Source organism: Schistocerca serialis, chromosome 12, assembly GCF_023864345.2.
Source record: "Schistocerca serialis cubense isolate TAMUIC-IGC-003099 chromosome 12, iqSchSeri2.2, whole genome shotgun sequence".
NCBI lineage: Eukaryota > Metazoa > Arthropoda > Insecta > Orthoptera > Acrididae > Schistocerca > Schistocerca serialis.
The window spans coordinates 6,792,684-6,812,805 of NC_064649.1; the positions used below are offsets into that span (position 1 = coordinate 6,792,684).

At 47.3% G+C, this 20,122-nt stretch overlaps 1 protein-coding gene across 1 annotated transcript in view; it reads right to left on the minus strand.

The window, feature by feature from the left end:
* Positions 1–16,279, minus strand: part of LOC126428473 (uncharacterized) — a 38,005-nt gene extending 21,726 nt beyond the window's left edge. Inside the window, exon 1 of the mRNA XM_050090411.1 lies at positions 16,150–16,279. Within this exon, the coding sequence (XP_049946368.1) occupies positions 16,150–16,164 (15 nt within the window). The 5' untranslated portion in view covers positions 16,165–16,279. The remainder of the gene's footprint in view (positions 1–16,149) is intronic.
* Between the last annotated feature and the right edge of the window lie 3,843 nt (positions 16,280–20,122).

Sequence of the window (20,122 nt, forward strand, 5' to 3'; positions counted from 1 at the left end):
TATTAAGTCTGAGCTACGCGATATGCGCTTATGAAACCAGCGAACTGAGTATAGACAATTCTGTGTCAGCAAAACGCCAGGCGGTGGTGCGTCGCACTTCTACTGACGACATTTACAGGCAGTGCTGTAAAATAGCACTGCAGTGTCGCTGTGTCATATCTGCATAACCAGTTTAAGCTGCCCCACTACAGACAAGAGCAGCAACGGCAAACGCACCCAGACAGTAGGCTAAGTCACGATGGGCATTATTTCCTTTTGTGGCGTATCCGAGTGTTTTCAGTCCCACTTAGGCACATCAGCGAACCAGATGAAGGGCTACAGTCCGAAATGCGAAGTGCTATACCAGAATGAGCAGTGGAAACGCGCGAATTAATAATGTAATGCGACTCGTTGCGACGTAAAGAAATGTATCGAGTCATGAGCAGAGTAATACCTATTTTTACATACTCCATACTCTGCGAACCACAGCAATTGCGCGACAGAGGATACTTCCATTGTATCGCTAAATGGGGCTTTCGGTTCCATTCTGATATGCAACGTCGGAAGAATGACTGTCTTACATGTCTCCGTGTTTGCTGTATTAGTATGTTCATTTCTTCATAGTCACTTTGCGATCGATTTGTTGAGGGTTGTGGCAGATTGCTAGATTCTTCACTGATTCTTGAAACTTTCTAAGTATGCTTTCCAAGGATACTTTACGTCTATCCTGAAGTGTCTGGTATTTCAGGTTCCTTTTTTCTTTTTATTTCCCCGACGGTCGCTTGTGGTTCAAACAAATCTATGATCTAAGTTTGTAAACTTCCGGTGCCAGGATCATTGTAAGTAAAATAATGTTGAGTATTAGACCGCATCATTATAAAACACTAAAGCAACTGCATTGCCGACTTTTCGACCGACTTTGCAGCAGTGCTATTCAGGAGGGTTGACTATCCTGAAGAGGATCACTGCAAGGTCTGTCGAAACGTTGGCAATTTAGCTGTTTTTATAACGGCACAATCTAACACCCAATATTATTTTAATCGAAATCTGTGACCAGTCGGTCTGCCTTTCTCTGCATAGGTTCAATATCCCCTGTTACTACTCTTTGTCGTGTGGGTCCCACCTTCTTGAGCAACATTCTACAAAAAGACCCGGGACGATGTTTTTTAATTTTATTTTTTTAAACAATCTCGTTCGTAGACTGCATTTTCTGTTTATCCTACGAGTGAATTGAGGCCTGCCGCCTGCTTCACGCACGGCCGAATCTGGGTGACCATTCAGATTTCAAATAACTGCGGGACAAGACCCGCCGGGCGATTGCGACAATCGGTTTGCCGAGGTTGTCGTGTCCAGTCGAGTTTCCAGAACCAGTCGCACCGCCGCGCTGGAGACAACCAGTTTGTCTGCGTCCCCGGAGAAATGTCCCGAGTTCGCCGGTTCAGCTGACCCAGTGCCTGGAGCGGTTACGAATATCACCAAAAAACAGCTGGGAGCGGAGGGCAGAATGTGAACGGCGAGGCGATTCCGCAACGCAGTGTCCTGGGCTGACGGTTTCGCGCGGCGTGACCCAGATCCGTGAAAGGGGATCGTTTTACGACCGCCTGCGGGCGCTGCGCCTGAAATTACCAGCGCGACGCACGGTGGAGGGCAAAGAGTTTTTGCGACTCCTCCACATCCGTCCCGTTCACCGCGCCGCTACCGTAAAAGAAACGCCGAAGGTCCGGCTGCCGACACTGTGCGCTATTACGTCGCCACGCAATACGCGGCAGAGAGTGGAGCAGCAGCCTTTCCTCCGGGCGGTACTTAGAACGTCCAATGACGGTGACGCGAGAGTTGCGTAGAACAGTCAGTAGCGTACTCTCACTGACCGTATCTGCAGGAAGATTAAAGCTTCACTTAAGACCGTACTGTGACCCAGGGAATAGTTCAGGCAGGTGAGGTTGGTGAACACTTTGAGTGGCGACATACCTCTAGAAATTCGCCTGAAGTAATTTGCATCTAGATATGCTCTCCTGAGTCCGTCGTACAGTGCTTGGCGGAGAGTACTTTGTGCCATTAATAGTTATTCTCTTTCCTGTTCCACTCGCAAACGGAGCGAAGGAAAACAATACTTCCTTTATGCCTCTCCACGAGCCCTAACCTCCATTATCTTATTCGTATGATCGTTACGCGAGATGAACGTCGGTTGCGGTACAGTCGTTCTGCAGTCCGTCACAAGTGCTGCTTCTTTAAAATACGTGAGCAGATTGTGGAGCCGGCCGAAGTGGCCGTGCGGTTAAAGGCGCTGCAGTCTGGAACCGCAAGACCGCTAAGGTCGCAGGTTCGAATCCTGCCTCGGGCATGGATGTTTGTGATGTCCTTAGGTTAGTTAGGTTTAACTGGTTCTAAGTTATAGGGGACTAATGACCTCAGCAGTTGAGTCCCATAGTGCTTAGAGCCAACCAGATTGTGGCAGAGGGAACTACGTCTTACCTCCGAGGATTCCCATCGAAGCACATTCTGCTACTGATTAGACCGACCGGTGGCAAATCCATCATCGCGCCTCAGAACTGCTTCTATGTTTGCCTTTGATCCAACTTGGTGTGGATCCCAAGTACTGAAGAATTGGTCAGACAAGTATTCTGTAACAGTCTGTCATTCATCGCACCAGACAGATATTCTGTCCAACTGACATTGAATCTCTCTATACTCAGTGGTCTCTCTCGCACACAACAGCTTCATCCGCAAAGTTTCAGACTGGTGTCCAACCTGTTCCACACACATGATAGCCGCATACACGGTATTTGGCCAGCCGTTAGCGCCACTCTCAAGGCTACTTCAGTATGTACCAGGATTTTAGTCGAGTGACGAACCATTTAGTAGCATAACTAAACGTGATAACGGGATGCGTGCGTTCGCACGTGGTTTAACCGGCGGTCAGTTGCCGATCATCTGGAGGGCGAGGGCGAATCAGACAATAAGTCTTGCGTCAGAGCTTATCCTGCGAGATGTGGAAGAGATTAAAAACATGAAGAGGAGAAAATACGTTCAAAAATGAACGAAGAGTTTTGTTTGGAGCATCCAAAGTACTCCTTCGAGAACTCGCGGTTGCAGATCCAAAAGATTTATTTCCACACTCAATTTCCTATTGCAAAACGTAGGACGTAAAGTGCAACGTACATCTATCACGTAAGAGAAGGAAAACCTGCAGCAATAAAACCAGTTCTGTGGTCCCTCCCCCTCTGGCTACAGACGAAAGATGACAACGTGCTTGTTTCTACTTGGCAAGTCGACCACTTCCGTATGCCTAGCCAGATGCTTTCACTTTTCCGAATAATATCCGTCTCTGTAAAGCTCCGTATCCTGATCGCCTTTTCCACTCACAGCGATGACGAGTGTTTCTGTTGCTCTATGTAGCTGTGCGACACATTCGACTTTTCAGTTTTCTTTTTATATGCAAATCTGACTTCTTCTGATGCACTTACAGTTCGCCTCTAATTTGAATGATAACCGAAGCTATATAACCGGCAGGATCATAAACATTGCACTACACTCCTGTAAGTACAGACTGAAAAGTAGAAAGAAAAGAGACCTCCACTTCTGCTTAACCTTCATGGACGTATCATTCCTACAACAAACTATGTTGCCGAATTGCAAGGAGGAGACGACCGTAAAAATAGAAAAAAGATGGCGTAACGAAGACGGACTTGTAGTGTCTTTTACAAAAAAAGACACTTGCCCGGTGACGAGTGATCAGTAGAGGCGAAGCCATTTCACAGGTCGCTGTCTAACTTGCTGGAACGGGTTCTCTAAGGCATTCTGTTAAGCCACTTGCGTAAACGGTGCTGTCCATGCACACGTTTACCGAGCGAGGTGGCGCAGTGGTTAGCAATCTGGACTCGCATTCGGGAGGACGACGGTTCAATCCCGCGTCCGGCCATCCTGATTTAGGTTTTGCGTGATTTCCCCAAATCGCTTCAGGCAAATGCCGGGATGGTTTCTTAGAAAGGGCACTGCCGATTTCCTTCCCCATCCTTCCCTAATCCGAGCTTGTGCTCCGTCTCTAATGACCTCGTTGTCGACGGGACGTTAAACAGTAATCTCCTCCTCTTCCTCCATACACACGCTTAGCTACTAACACGCTCGCCACTTGGACTTGAGGAAAGAAACGCCTGTCACTGAGAGCGAGTGGTGAGCGACCCTTCACCCACCGCAGCTCGACTCGGCTCCAGTTCTCCAGCAGTCCAGTGTTTTTGTGCGGCCGTCCTCTTGCGCCACGGAGCATCCGCCCAGGGAAGCCGCGGCCTCGGGCGTCCGTACAAGGCCGCCTCTGACCAGCAGGGGGTGGGGGGGGGGTCCTTTTTGTCGCCTCCGCAGGCCTTTCACTGTTGCCTAACAGGCGGTCGCGCGGTCGCGCGCTCGCGCCTCCAGGCCCGTCGCTCCAGTTGCGGCGGCTGGAACGTCACGCCTGCGCACGTGGACCGTCCCCGTCCCGTCCCGTGCTGTTCCGCCGCGCCGCCTCCCACAAGTGGGTCGCTCGACCCACCTGTCGCGTTCGCTTTCCGCCCCACACACCGCCGCTCCTTCTGCAGACGCCTTGCACACCACCTCCACCGGCACTTGACCACACACACACACACACACTTGGAAAATGGATTAAAAACACTACTGACCGCAATAAAATACAGTATTCATTTATGGGGTCACCAGTTTCGGTCAGAATGTGGCATCCTCAGAACATATATACCGTGATGGTAACGAACGTCAACTGCTCCACCAGTTCTGACCAAAACTGTTGACCATTATAAACAAGTATTTTATTGCAATCAGTATTCATTTTAACCCATTTTGCAAGTATTTTAGGCAGACCGCTGCCTTTCTCCACAACAAATATTCTCAGTAATTACCGACCAACTTTCCTAATTTCCCGATGTAAGCCTCTCCGTGTATCTCGACGGCGACGTATTTCCACTCAGACTGTAACTCAAGATCTCTGTATGTCCACCTTTTCAAAGACGGTTGCGGGACTCGGTTGTTCTAGACAGGATATCCAATGAAACACCTTCCAGCCGTCTAGTTTCCAAACCAGATCATGGTTGAAGTGACCGCTATAGCTAAGCAGAAATCTACTAATACCAGTACTGCTGGCCCCTGTTTCGACCGAAACCGAGGTGGAATCTTTCACGTCGGTCAGGAGCCCGAAGATGGTGTAGTAAATCGCCGAAACTGGAAGCGAAATAAAATAAGTTTGGAAACGAGACGGCTGAAAGGTGTTTCATCGGACATCCTGTAACGCAAGAGATGTCCCGCGTACGATGCAAGCGATATGTCGGGTGTTTCGCGGAGAGGCAGACGACCCGTTGCTCAGACTGCGAGAGGTGGCGATTTCGTTTTACTGGAATTAGACGAGTTAGGATCGGCCTTGGAAAGCAGTCTCAAAAAAACGTTGGCTCATTTACGACTTGAGACCGTTGTCAGTAAAATCTGCGCCCATAGCTGTCCACAAATTGAAACTGGAGCCTTACGAAGTAAGCTGCACTGCACCGTCTGACCAGTTCAGACACCGTCGCCTGACGTCAGTACTGCAGCTGGCTATTGTGGTCTGTGCACGATGCCGAGACCGACATTGAAGTCTGTTTTTTTTTTTTTTTTCCTCTGCTGGAGCGCGCCTGCATTCATCCGGGTACGACAGGTGGTAGGAAATCCGCAACAGTTACTACAGCAGTGTCTGCATGGTGTGGAAACAGCAGTATGGCGTGCAGTTGCTGCAAGACGAAACATCTGACCCGTCTTCTCCCGTAAAACCATAACTGCTGACAGCTATGTCAACAGTATACTGCAGCCTTTTTCGATCGCACTGACAGCTAAAGAAAAGACACACTGTTGTAAGATACACAGCCAATACGTCTGTGAACGTATTACGAGAGGTTTATGATGATGGCAACTACGCTATACTTTCATGATACTGCGAGATAGTTTCAGGACCAACCTCTACACCGTGCACACACTGCAGCAGCCAATTATACTACTGACCTCGAACAACGGTATCTGAATAGTTGAGCCGACGCATTGCCTATACTTTAGTAAAGTTTCAGTTAGACTTCCTGCTCACATTACGCCAGTCACAAGTGCTGATTTACCCAGCGAGTTTCTCGGACTTTGTTCCAATGCCGGTCTTAACTCGTTCGAGGGTGGGTAAAACCGATACGTCACCAGCTGGAATGGATGCAGTAATCAGAGCCTGCGTGCATTAGCCGTACGTGTGTTCATGGAGAGCTCGGCTCGCTGACGCCATACACGCAACTAGTTTGGTCTCGTGTAGCCGGTTTGAAGTCTACGATGTCAACAAGCGCACAGTAAACAACGGGTTCCACATTCGCTACGGCCTGTTTCTCGACGTCGTAGGTAAACGCTTCAGAACAGCTGTGTGGGCCAAAACTAGTTGCAAATGTAAACGGAGAGCAAGGAGAGGTCTCAGTAAATATTAACCCTGTGGTCCAGTTATCGACTGCAGTGGACAACTGTTAAATGTCGCTTTTCTGCCGTTTTTAATCGGCCTCGAGGCTGAAAATGCACGCAGCCCATTCCACTGGACGCTCTCTACTTGTGGTGTGCGCTGCGTGCATTTGCAACCTCGAGGCCGATTAAAAACGCCAAATAAGCCACATTGACAGCTGTCCACTAGACCAGAAGCTTAAAGCTGCAGTGGAAGAAATGGTGCCTTCATTCGACAAATTTATGACTGTTGCGGCCATTATGACGAAGGTACTGCAGCGTATTCTGAGCCGTTACCGTACACTGGCCAATAGTTAGAGTGTGACCGTCTTTTTTTGTAATTTTTGTGGTTCGTACGCGTCACATTCCAGAGACAGACGGCCGCATAGTAGTCTTGAAACTTATTTTTGTTAGTGTCCGCTTTTCCAATCGAAAGCAAAGAATTCAGTCTTGTCGGAATGTTGTTTGTAAGACTGCACCTCTCTCGTCCTTTGACGAACGGATAACCGTGAATCTGCAATGTTGAGGTATTAGCAACCAAATACTAGAAGCCGATTCGTCTGCATCCGTGTCCGCAGACAAAACGCTACACGTGTCTCACAGACCAAAATTTCTCAGCTACAAGTCATCCTGCTGCGAAGACTAGCAACTGTCCGTTGTAATAATGAGATGGAATGTTCTGCGTTTCACTAAAAGCCAAAGCGTGGTGTCCGTCGAAGATGACGAGTACCGTATCCGCTACTGACGTGGGCTGTGGCGCAGTGGACTCCCATTCTGGAGGACGACGGTTCAAACCCGTGTCCGCCCATCCTGATTTAGGTTTTCCGTGATTTTCGTGAACCACTTCAGGCAAATTCCGGGATGGTTCCTTTGAAAGGATCCTTCCGTAATCCGTCGGGACCGCTGACAACACTGTTTGATCCACTCCCCCCAAATCAACCAACCAACCAACCAACTGACGTGGGTGGTGAGCACGATTTTAGTTTCGTGAGTTTTTATCCTATCCGTCCCATAACTATGGAGTACCTGACAGAGGTTGCCATCAACCGTGAAAGCTAACATCATTTTTATACTTCTCATTAATGGTGACTACTGCTGTTTTCAGCAGCTGAAAATGATCAGCGGGTGAAAATGGCGGTAGTGGATATTGCAATAAATGTACAATTACTATTGCCATCAATCGTGAAAGCTAACATCATTTTTATACTTCTCATTAATGGTGACTACTGCTGTTTTCAGCAGCTGAAAATGATCAGCGGGTGAAAATGGCGGTACTGGATATTGCAATAAATGTACAATCAGTATTGGATATGAAGTCATTTAAAAATGCTACACAACTGTTTCGGAGTAACTATTGATATATAATTCAAACGAACACATTGGCTTAGTTCTTAGTCCAGGAAATAGAAGACTATGCTTCATTGCAAGGACACTTGGATAGTGCATTTTGTCTACAAGAAAGGTTACACAAAAAGACTAGGAAGACCCGTACTTTGGTAACAGAAACGTTGGACATGCTTAATTGTCTGACACGCCACAAGGATGAGCCATATCTCGTGGGAAACTACTTAGAAAACTTAGAGCCGTCTTTCAGGGCAGAAAATACGAATAGTCTCCTTATGTGCGTCGGCCGGGGTGGTTGAGCGGTTCTAGGCGCTACAGTCTGGAACCGCGCGACCGCTACGGTCGCAGGTTCGAATCCTGCCTCGGGCATGTATGTGTGTGATCTACTTGGGTTAGTTAAGTTTAAGTAGTTCTAAGTTCTAGGGGACTGATGACCTCAGATGTTAAGTCCCATAGTGCTCAGAGCCATTTGAACCATTCCTTACGTGCTTCTCCCCTATAAATCGAGGAGATAACGCGCTTGTCTATTCAGCCGGGTGCACAAAATATTCAATGTGTGTTATGTTACGAAGCGCCCCCTGGCATAGCCTCCAAGGTGTGTGACCGATTCCAGTGACTGGTCGCAGATCGCACAGACTAACGACATCGGATCTTTTCGCCTATTCACGGGCACTACGTTAAGTTTGTGTTCAGGCTGAGCTGTCAGTCTCTGTACTCGGCGCTGATCGTGTGAAAGTCTCTCCTCATCTCGTAGCAAAAGTCTTTAGCAAGGTAACAGCTCCGTAGAGAACTTAGTCACACTAGCCTCACAGCACTACAGTAACCCCCCCCCCCCCCTTCGGCCATTTATACACTTGCTGTGCGCACACCGTCAACAACAGCGGACCTAGCACAGAGCCCTGAGGTAGGCTTCCTAGTCAGAGCTACTTGCTGACCACTGTCTGCTACGAAGACTTCAGTCGAGTCGCATATGTATTACGCTCTTCTGTATCCACATATTTTGTGTACTAAAAACGGTCTGCACTACTCTGGCCCTGGGCTTTCGCGCACGCAGCGGCTGGGCCGCCACGTCGCCGCCGCCAGGTTTTCTCCTACGCGGAAACGACGCCAGGGGGGACCCGCATGTGTCGTCCGCTTCCTGCCGCACCACACGTGTTCCGTGCGCCGGCCTCGGCGCAGCACGCGAGGTCGACCGGTCCCCGTACACGCCGCCGCATCTCTCTGCCGTCGTAAATTGATAACCCTCCTCCCACTCCAGGGGAGTGTCCATGGCTGGACGTCCCAGCGAGCGCTGGAGATGCCGCGCACCTGGACGGCGCGGTGTTCGGCAGTCGCGCCCTTCGGTCGGTCCGCTCTCCCCCCCTTACGCTTCCTCGCTTTATCGCCGCTCCACTTCCGTTGCGTAACTGTCGCGCCTGCAGCTGACGTCCGCTTAGCGAAGTACTCACTGTAACTACTGTGCCCTGCTCGTCGTAACTGCCAACACGGAAGTCAGCGTTGCGCTGCGGATTACCTCGCGTCTGTTGTCGCGTTATGGCGCTCTCACCGAGCGAGGTGGCGCACTGGTTAGCGCACTGGACTCGCATGCGGGAGGACGACGGTTCGAACCCGCGTCCGGCCATCCTGATTTAGATTTTCCGCGATATCCCTGAATCTCTTCAGGCAAATGCCGGGATGGTTCCTTTGAAAGAGCACGGCCGACTTCTTTCCTCCATCCTTTCCTAATCCAATGGGACCGATGACCTCGATTTTTGGTCCCCTCCCTCAAATCTACCAACCGACCTATGGCGTTCTGCTTTCCCCTGAACGTAAACAAACGCCTCGCTGCAAAACTTCATCGGTAGCTTATCGTAGCAGCCCAATAGCACATCAGATTTCGCGTGCATGTGTGAGTCCCAAAATAAAAACAAAACCTTGAAACTACATTTAGCATAATTTCCAAAATCTCCGATGTATTCTGACTTCGAATATAATAAATTTCCCAGGGCCCGAAAAGCTTATGTCCACAAATCAGCACTGTTTTGGAAAGTGTGTCTCGTGTGAAACTCAGCTTGCCTATGAAACTTCCTGGCAGATTAAAACTGCGTGCCGGACCGAGACTCGAGCTCGGGACCTTTCCTTTCCACGGGCAAGTGCTCTACCAACTGAGCTACCCAAGCACGACTCAAGGCCGTCCTCACAGCTTCAATTCTGCCAGTACCTCGTCTCCTACCTTCCAAACTTCACAGAAGTTCTTCTGCGAACCTTGCATAACTAGCACTCCTGGAAGAAAGGATATTGCGGAGACATGGCTTAGCCACATCCTAGGGGGTGTTTCCAGCTTGCCTATTTCTCGCGTGGTGTTCAAAAATGGCTCTGAGCACTATGGGACTTAACATCTATGGTCACCAGTCCCAGAACTACTTAAACCTAACTAACCTAAGGACATCAAACAACACCCATCTCACGTGATGTCCTGCGACCTACAGATGAACGAAGACAGGCAGATGCCATTTGTGTAGATTTACGAAAATCATTTGACACGCTACTCCACTGCTGACTGTTAACGAAGGTATGAGCGTGTGGAACAGATTCCCAGTTGTGTGAGTGGCTCGAACACGTCTTAAGTAACAGAGCCCAGTACGTTGTCCTCGGCGAGTGTTCGTCAGAGAGAAGGGTATCGTCAGGAGTGCCCCAGCGCAGTGTGACGGGACCGCTGTTATTGTCCGCATACACAAATGATCCGGCAGGCAGGCAGGGTGGGCATCAGTCAGGCGTTCTTTGCTGATAATGCTGTGGTGTACGGGAAGCTAACCCAGCTGCCACCACATCGCATTTCAGTAAAATTTCAATAATGCACCAGAAAATAAAGGCAACCTGCCGAAATTCTCGAGCTCGATACGATAAATGACGGCTTAGACAAAATCTCTTGTTGGTGTTATTAGTAGCTCTAAATGCAGAAAAACGGGAGTTAATGCATGTGAGTGAGAAAAAAGCCGTAATGTTCGGATACAGTATTAGTACCGTCCTGTCTTTCAAATACCGGGGCATAAAGTTGCAAGGCTGTGTGAGATGGAAGGAGCGTGTGTGGACTGTGGTAGGGAAGGTGAATGATCGACTGCGGTTTGTTTGGAGAAGGTTGGGAAAATGAGGCCTACCTGGAAAGGAGGCCGCTTACAGGACGCTAGTACGACCCATTCTTGACTACTGTTCAAGTGGCTGGGACCCGCACCAGGTTGGACTGAAAGAAGACATCGACGCAGTTCAGCGGCGGGCTGCTGTTTTCGCTATTGGTAGCTTCGGTCAACACGCAAGTGTTCCGGGGATTCTTCGGAAACTCTAATGGGAATGCCTGGAGGGAAGAAGACATTGGTTTGGGGAAAAACTACTGAGAAAATTTAGAGAACACACATTTCAAGCTGACCGCAGAACGATGCTATTGCATCCAACGTTCATTTCGCGTAAGGACCGCGAAGATAAGATACGAAAAGTTAGGGCTCCTACGGACACGTATAGACAGTCGTTTTTCGCTCGCTCTGTCTGCGACGGAACAGGAAAGGAAACGACGTGTTGTGGTACAGGCTACCCTCCGCCATGCAGTATACGATGGTTTGCCGTGTAAGGCTTCTCTGGTAATTATTACTCTCCTGTAATGAATGTGTGTGATGAAAGAGTTCAGTATGTGGCGTTGGAAAAGAATACTGAAGATTTCCTTGGCAACTTGAGCAACTAACGAAGAGGTACTGAATTGAATCGGGGAGGAAAAGTTTTGCGTGACAACATGACTAAAAGAAGGTACAGATTGATAGCAGGAATCCTGACACACGAGGGGCGTATACGTACTTGTGTGTGTGTGTGTGTGTGTGTGTGTGTGTGTGTGTGTGTGTGTGTGTGTGTGTGTGTGCTTGATGACTTAAGGAAAAATTTAAGAAACTGATGACAGTGGTCAGAAGTCAGCATTTAAAGTTATGCTCTGTTCTTCCTATCCAGACAGAGAAACTTTTGAAAATTCCGGTGTTACTTTTGCAGTTCAGCCGTATCCGTTACGGCAGATCTTTTTTCTAAAAATTTCTTCGTACCATTACGTAAAAATAATTTGGCATGTATGAGACCTATACTGCTACCTTTGCCTCCTATACACCTGTGTGAAAGAAAGCGCAATGGGAGAGGCAAGTGTATTGGACGTAGTATTAGTATTTGTTCACTAGAAGCGGCAGATATTCCCGTGTAACCAAACTCCTCAAAGATATTTGTATAATGCAGCAGAAAATACGGCACCCTGCCTAAATTCGCGATGTCAAGTGTTTTGCATAATGAACCCAACAGAGTCACGAAACGTGTCCTGTTTGACAAACAGTTCAACGCAGCGTGTTTCACAACCACGGTGTTGCAATTACCGGCGCGAGTGTGAGCACTGGTCGCCGTGATACACTGGGCTGTACTGATGTGAAATGAGACAAGACCTCGGCACAAGTGAGTTTGTTAAGGTGGTAGCTGTCTAATTCATGTTTTTCATCTAACTACATCTCGGCAGGGCACTGCACAGCGCGTAGCGCGACGATATTTGTGCGAGTAGTACTGATTCACTGCCGTATTCCATTCTGCGTCTCAGACTATGGAACACTGGCTGCTTGTATGCCTCTGTATGCGAGCTGTTGTCTCTCGTCTTATTCCCGTTATCCCTAAGCGACGTATGTAACAGGGACAGCATAAACTGTCGCACAACTTTCGTAGAAAACCAATTCTCGAAATTTACCCTATCGTGTTTTCGGAGGAACAAAGGTATTTTTCCGCTAAGATTCCGATTTAATTTCCGCGATAATCCCTGTTACAATGTCATGTGGCTCTTCCGACGTGTTAGGGATGTAGCTGCGTACCACAGAAGTCGTTAGATGTCTCTTCTGACGCCTACTTAACAAGGACTGCAAACAACGGAAGAGTACTCTAGAAGTGGTCGAACTAACGAGATTATTTCAGAGATGCACTGCATTTTGTCAGAATTCATGCAGCATATCTCGGTCTTCCATTCGATTATTGATTTTTCGCGTTCGTCCCATTCCATACCGCTTCTTTGCATTAGCTGCGGATATTTAAGCCATTTTTGACACTTATCTTTTAATGGGATATTTCAAACTGTTTTATATGACAGCCCTTCAAGTATCGAAATTTAAAAAGAACTGGCTGTTATTACACAAATCGGACATTTCGCCCAAGTGTTTCAGCATTTTGTTACGATCGTTCAGCAATGATCTACATCTACCTACATCTACATTGATACTCCGCAAGCCACCCAACGGTGTGTGGCGGAGGGCACTTTACGTGCCACTGTCATTACCTCCCTTTCCTGTTCCAGTCGCGTATGGTTCGCGGGAAGAACGACTGTCTGAAAGCCTCCGTGCGCGCTCTAATCTCTCTAATTTTACATTCGTGATCTCCTCGGGAAGTATAAGTAGGGGGAAGCAATATATCCGATACCTCATCCAGAAACGCACCCTCTCGAAACCTGGCGAGCAAGCTACACCGCGATGCAGAGCGCCTCTCTTGCAGAGTCTGCCACTTGAGTTTATTAAACATCTCCGTAACGCTATCACGGTTACCAAATAACCCAGTGACGAAACGCGCCGCTCTTCTTTGGATCTTCTCTATCTCCTCCGTCAACCCGACCTGGTACGGATCCCACACTGATGAGCAATACTCAAGTATAGGTCGAACGAGTGTTTTGTAAGCCACCTCCTTTGTTGATGGACTACATTTTTTAAGCACTCTCCCAATGAATCTCAACCTGGTACCCGCCTTACCAACAATTAGTTTTATATGATCATTCCACTTCAAATCGTTCCGTACGCATACTCCCAGATATTTTACAGAAGTAACTGCTACCAGTGTTTGTTCCGCTATCATATAATCATACAATAAAGGATCTTTCTTTCTATGTATTCGCAATACATTACATTTGTCTATGTTAAGGGTCAGTTGCCACTCCCTGCACCAAGTGCCTATCCGCTGCAGATCTTCCTGTATTTCGCTACAATTTTCTAATGCAGCAACTTCTCTGTATACTACAGCATCATCCGCGAAAAGCCGCATGGAACTTCCGACACTATCTACTAAGTCAGATGCTCCATGTAAATTTCAGCATCGTCAGCGAACAATGGTAACAGAACGATATGAAAAAAAGATGTGTCCTTGACACCCCATAGTTGCGTGTTATTACTCCAAACGACAAATGCGTTTCACTCATAGATTTGTTGAATAATTTCGAATGTAAGTGGAGACGCACAAATTTTTCGCGAACATTATTTTGCGACCAAGTGAAGACGGTGGAATGAGTTACATATAACGTCCAAAATGTAGTTTAGTTGTTGAAAATGAAGTTGCAGTTGCGAAACGCGTCGGACTTGGAAGGAAAATATAAAAAAATTACCTGATGACGCCGTATTACTAACAAAGAATCCGGAACGTAAAAGCTACGGTGACCGACAGCCCAAGACGAAATCTGTTTTTATCTTCAGGGCTTCATTTGATTAATGAGGGACCTCTATCGCCATGTCAAGGTGTTGCAGTGGCGCACCTCCTGGAGACTACGTTGAACTCCAATGCAGAAATGACTGGGATAAATAGGAGGAGTAGTTTTGTGTCGCATACCTCTGAATGATTAAGTTTCATTTAACTGTGCCTGCCCAATGCAGTAGGCCTGTTTTCTTGTGCCTATTTACGCTAAAGACTAACTGATTTTCTACACCGTCTTGCGCGTTTTAGGTACTCTATAATATCTCTCGTATATGCATTTTCATTGCGTCGGTTTTGCAGTAAAGGTCCCGAAATAGTCAACTGAACCGTTAAACATGAAGCTCTCTTATAACACAGGTCTAAAAGTGTTCAAGTTTCCATCGATTTCTCAGTATCGCGCAACAACTTCATCTTCACTCCGCGGGCCACCCTAAGGTATGTGGTGGAGGGTACATAATAAACCACGACCATTCCCCCTACCCCCCTTTCTTCTTCCATCTGCCGAGTTTACGCGAGACGGAAGACTGTCGCTATCGTTCTGTATCGGTCAGACTTTCTCTAATTTCACTATCTTGGTCAGTACGCGAGATGTATATTGGAGCAAGTGGTACGTCTCTTGGCTTGTTTTGGAGCGGGTATTTTAGGATTTTTGCGAGTAAGGTCAGCGGAATGTATTTAAAGCGTGTCTGCACGTGAGGTCGGTGACGCACGTCCGTTTTTGACTCGGAGGTACGCCAGTTCGAATCCTGGTGTAAGAAATAGCCATTGTTAATAGTTAGACACAAAGGGGCAAGCTGAAAATTCGTGCCGGACTAGGATTCGAACCCAGGTCTACTGGTTATTAGGCAGATGCAATGACCACTGCGCCACCCGGACACGGTGGTCACCACAACTGCTCGGACCACTCCAGCACGTCTCCCATCAGACACAAATTCTCAGCTTACACCACACACTACTGATACAGCGTATTGAACATTAGCCTCGTTACTCGTGGCATGTTGCCGATTCCCATGAGAGTTCGAGCTTTGTGGGCACCTGCACTGAAGAGATCATTGGTTGTCGACACCTTAATTAATTACACATGTAGTGTCTGTTCTTGCAGACACGTCGAAAAGAACAGACACCACATATATAAATAGCTAGTATTTGGCCGTCAAGGGAAAGAGAGGTGATGACGTCAAGTTGTCATCAGACTTTACGCCAAATCTTGGCTGAAACTCAAAACCTCTCCGCCGTGGCGCCTGGAGCTATGGCACGGGACTCACTGTTGAATGTTATCCTTTTGTCTGACAGGGACGTTAGGTCTGGCGTCACTTCGGTTCTCCCGGAGAGGGGTAGGCTGTGTGTCGGACTGACTCTCTGCCTCCTTGCTATACGACACAGACATGGCATCGTTTTATAGACATGCTCGTTAAACTCACTTGCACTGAACAGATATAGGCGTTGTGCTCTCACAGTTCGACCGTCAAAGGAAGAGAACCTTTCTCCAGCCAGTCACGCCGTACGACTTTACTGTCTCAGCGTCTCAACACTGCAGATTGTTGAGCATTTCTGTGACACCCCCGTGCTGACCAAAAGAGCCAGTGTCGAAATTTTGAAGCTCCTTTCGAAATTTATCCGTTTCGGAGGAAAATGACTAGTAATACAAGTGGACTATGGAAGCACCCCTCCCCGTACTTTTGCCAACCGTAGCAGAAATTACTGCGAAAGATGCTGCTGGGGTGACTAAGATGTTACCGTGAGCTGAAGAACTGATTCGTGCTGTGTGGTGTTGAGGTGAGTGAATGAGTGTCGTGATGTTAGTGCGAGTAGATGCGGAATGGAGTTGGTTAGACGCGAGCGCGACTGCGTGACGTGACTCACCTGCAACCTCGCCATCTCCGACCCTTGAGCTGTGTGTGTGGTTGGCGAGTGTTGCCGTCCCAGAGCACCGCGGCGCTTTTATACCGGCGCAGGCCCCGCCACAGCGCAGCGCCGCCGCGGCGGATCACTTTCACTGGCGAGTGGCGCCGCGAGCGAGCGGCCCAGCAGCTGGAGAGGGGGGCAGGTGGACGTCCCGCGATCGCACCCCGCGGCCGTCACCGCGCGCTCCCAGAGGCCCGCAGTGTTTACGCCCATTGTTGTCCTGTTGCGGCGCAACACCTGTACGGGGCAGACCGCAACAATAGGTCGCCAGGGCGAGAGATCTGTCTGCAGATGGCACCGTCGTCTTAATTAGTATCCTATCGATCTTATTCAACAACAGTCATATGGACCGTCTTACAAGGGAACCTCCCAATCGCACCCCTCCTCAGATTTAGTTATAAGTTGGCACAGTGGCTAGGCCTTGAAAAACTGAAAAACTGAACCCAGATCAATCGAGAAAACAGGAAGTTCTGTGGAACTATGAAAAAAATAAGCAAAATACGCAAACTGAGTAGTTCATGCGCAAGATAGGCACCATCAAGGATAGTGTGAGCTCAGGAGCGCCGTAGTCCCGTGAGCAGCTGCGGATCGAGAGGTCCTCGGCTCAAGTCTTCCCTCGAGTGAAAAGTTTAATTTTTAATTTTCAGTTTGTGACAAACTCTTATGTTTTCATCACTTTTTTGGGAGTGATTATCACATCCGCAAGCAAATCTAAATCGGAAAAGGTGGAAGAATGTTTTTACCCATTCGCCAAGTGTACAAGTTAGGTGGGTCGACAACATATTCCTGCCAAGTGACGCACATGCCGTCACCAGTGTCGTATAGAATATATCGGACGTGTTTTCCTGTGGAGGAATCGGTTGACCTATGACCTTGCGATCAAATGTTTTCGGTTCCCATTGGAGAGGCATGTCCTTTCGTCTACAAATCGCACGGTTTTGCGATGCGGTCGCAAAACACAGACACTAAACTAATTACAGTGAACAGAGACGTCAATGAACGAACGGACAGATCACAACTTTGCAAAAATAGAGAAAATAATCTTCTCACTCGAGGAAAGACTTGAACCGAGGACCTCTCGTTCCGTAGCTGCTCACGCTAACCACGGGACCACGGCGCTCCTGAGCTCACATCCTCCTTGATATTTCTTATCTTGCGCATGGACTACTCAGTTTGTGTATTTTGCTTATTTTTTTCATAGTTCGACACAACTTTTTCCTGTTTTCTCGATTGATCTGTGTTCAGTTTTTCAAGAGCTATCCACTGTGCCAACTTATAACTAAATCTGAGGGGGCTGCGACGGGGGGATTCCCTTGTTAGTTAACATGTTGTTGTTGTTGTGATCTTCAGTCCAAAGACTGGTTTGGTGCACTTCTCTATGCTGCTGTATCCATTGCAAGCCTCATCATCTCCGAGTAACAATTGCAACCTACATCCTTCTGAATCTCCTTAGCGTATTCATCTCTTGGTCTTCCTCTACGATTTTAACGCTCCACGCTTCCCTCTAGTACCAAATTGGTGATCTCTTGATGCCTTACAAAGCGTCCTACCAACCGATCCCTTCTTTTGGTCATGCTGTACCACAAATTTCTCTTCTCCCCAATTATATTCAGTACCTCCTCATTAGTTACGTTATCTACCCACCTAATCTTCGGCATTCTTTTGTAGCACCACATTTCGAAAGCTTCTATTCTCTTCATGTCTAGACTATGTATCGTTCATGTTTAACTCCCATACGTGGCTACACTCCATACAAATATTTTCAGAAAAGACTTCCTGACATTTAAATGGTTGGTTGGTTGTTTTGGGGAAGGAGACCAGACAGCGAGGTCATCGGTCTCATCGGATTAGGAAAGGACGGGGAAGTAAGTCGGCCGTGCCCTTTGAAAGGAGCCATCCCGGAATTTGCCTGGAGCGATTTAGGGAAATCACGGAAAACCTAAATCAGGATGGCCGGACGCGGGATTGAACCGTCGTCCTCCCGAATGCGAGTCCAGTGTCTAACCACTGCGCCACCTCGCTCGGTGACATTTAAATCTACACTCGATGTTACTAAATATCGCTTCTTCAGAAACAATTTTCTTGCCATTGCCAGTCTACACTTTATATACTCTCTACTTGGCCATCCTCAGTTATTTTGCTGCCCAAACAGAGCAACTCATCTACTACTTGAAGTGTCTCATTTCCTAATCTAATTCCGTGAGCAACACCTGATTTAATTCGACTACATTCCATTTTCGCCGGCCGCGGTTTCCGAGCGGTTCTAGGCGTTCAGTCCGGAACAGCGTGACTGCTACGGTCGCAGGTTCGAATCCTGCCTCGAGCAGGGGTGTGTGTGTTTGTCTTTAGGATAATTTAGGTTAAGTAGTGTGAGTAGTGTGTAAGCTTAGGGACTGATGACCTTAGCAGTTAAGTCCCATAAGATTTCACACCCACCCACCCACCCACACACACACACACACACACACACACACACACACACACATTCCATTATCCTCGTTTTGCTTTCGCTGATGTTCATCTTATATCCAACTTTCAAGACACTGTCCATTCCGTTCAACTGTCCTTCCAACTCCTTTATTGTCTCTGACAGAATTACAATGTCACCGCCAAACCTCACGGTTTTTCTTTCTTCTCCCTAGATATTAACTCCTACTCCAAATTTTTCTTTGGTTTTATTTACTGCTTGTTCAGTGTACAGATTGAATAACATCGGGGATAAGCTACAACCCTGTCTCACTCCCTTCTCAATCTTGCTTCCCTTTGGTGTCCGTTGACTCTTACAACTCCCATCTGGTCTCTGTACAAACTGTACATAGCCTGTCGCTACCTGTATTTTACCCCTGTCACCTTAGAAAGGTAGTATACATGCATACAATGGTATGCATTCGACATATGAGTACCTCATGTTTCTGGATGCCGCACGTGGAAACGGTATTTTCCGGTGCTCATAACTCGTACTCTATTGAAAATAAAAATGTAGGTTCAAGTGTTCTGGATAGCCCTTGAGCTAGGCTCCATTTGTATATCCAACAGAAGGGTCGCCTTTATATCACTATCCTAAAGTACAGCCTGAAGGTATAAATATTACACCCCCCCCCCCCCCCCCCCCTGCTTAGGTAAATGGAGCTAATCGGTTGGTTGTCTTTGCATTTAATGTAGTCTACGGTGGACCTGATCCGACTTACGGGGGCACCATTACTTTTCGGGCGGTTCCTCGGAAAATCCCAAAAATGCGTTTTTCATTATATTTTCGCCGTCACCAACGGACGAAAACCCAGCTGAGGATTCCAAGAGGCTATGTACAGAAAATTGCTGAAACTTTTACCATAAATGTCCTAAGATTCCGATCTCGAACAATTCTGAAAATTTCCTTGATATCTTTGTTCATTTCCAAAACGCACAGTTTCGAAGTTACCTTACTTCTGTACGTGAAAACGGTATAGGCGGAATGTAAGTAATAAATAACAGCTGCAAATTGATCAATTTTTAAAGATATATTCTCCACGTATTTCCCAACTTTGAAAAATCTTCATCCGTTATCGAGAAACACCCCAAAAATCTTACTTTTTGGGTACGAAAATCCAACCGCGGATTTCGAAATGGGTATCCACAGAAAATTTCTGTTATCTTTGCGGTGTATTCTTAAGATCCAGAGCTCTCAGAACCTTAAAAATCTTATTTATATCTCTATCCGTTCCCTGGATATTGAGGTTCAGAGTTATGCTAGTTATATAGGTAAAATCAGGTGTGAGGCGGAAACGTAATTTATAAGAAATATGCAGTTAAGTGCCTCCGTCATCATGTGGGAATCCCATGTTGTAGTACTGAAACACATACAAAAATTTTTTGCACGTTACATCCGGTCTGAGGTTGAAAATTAATTTTGCTTTATTTCAGTTTCATATAAATAAACTGTCAAAATTTTTCT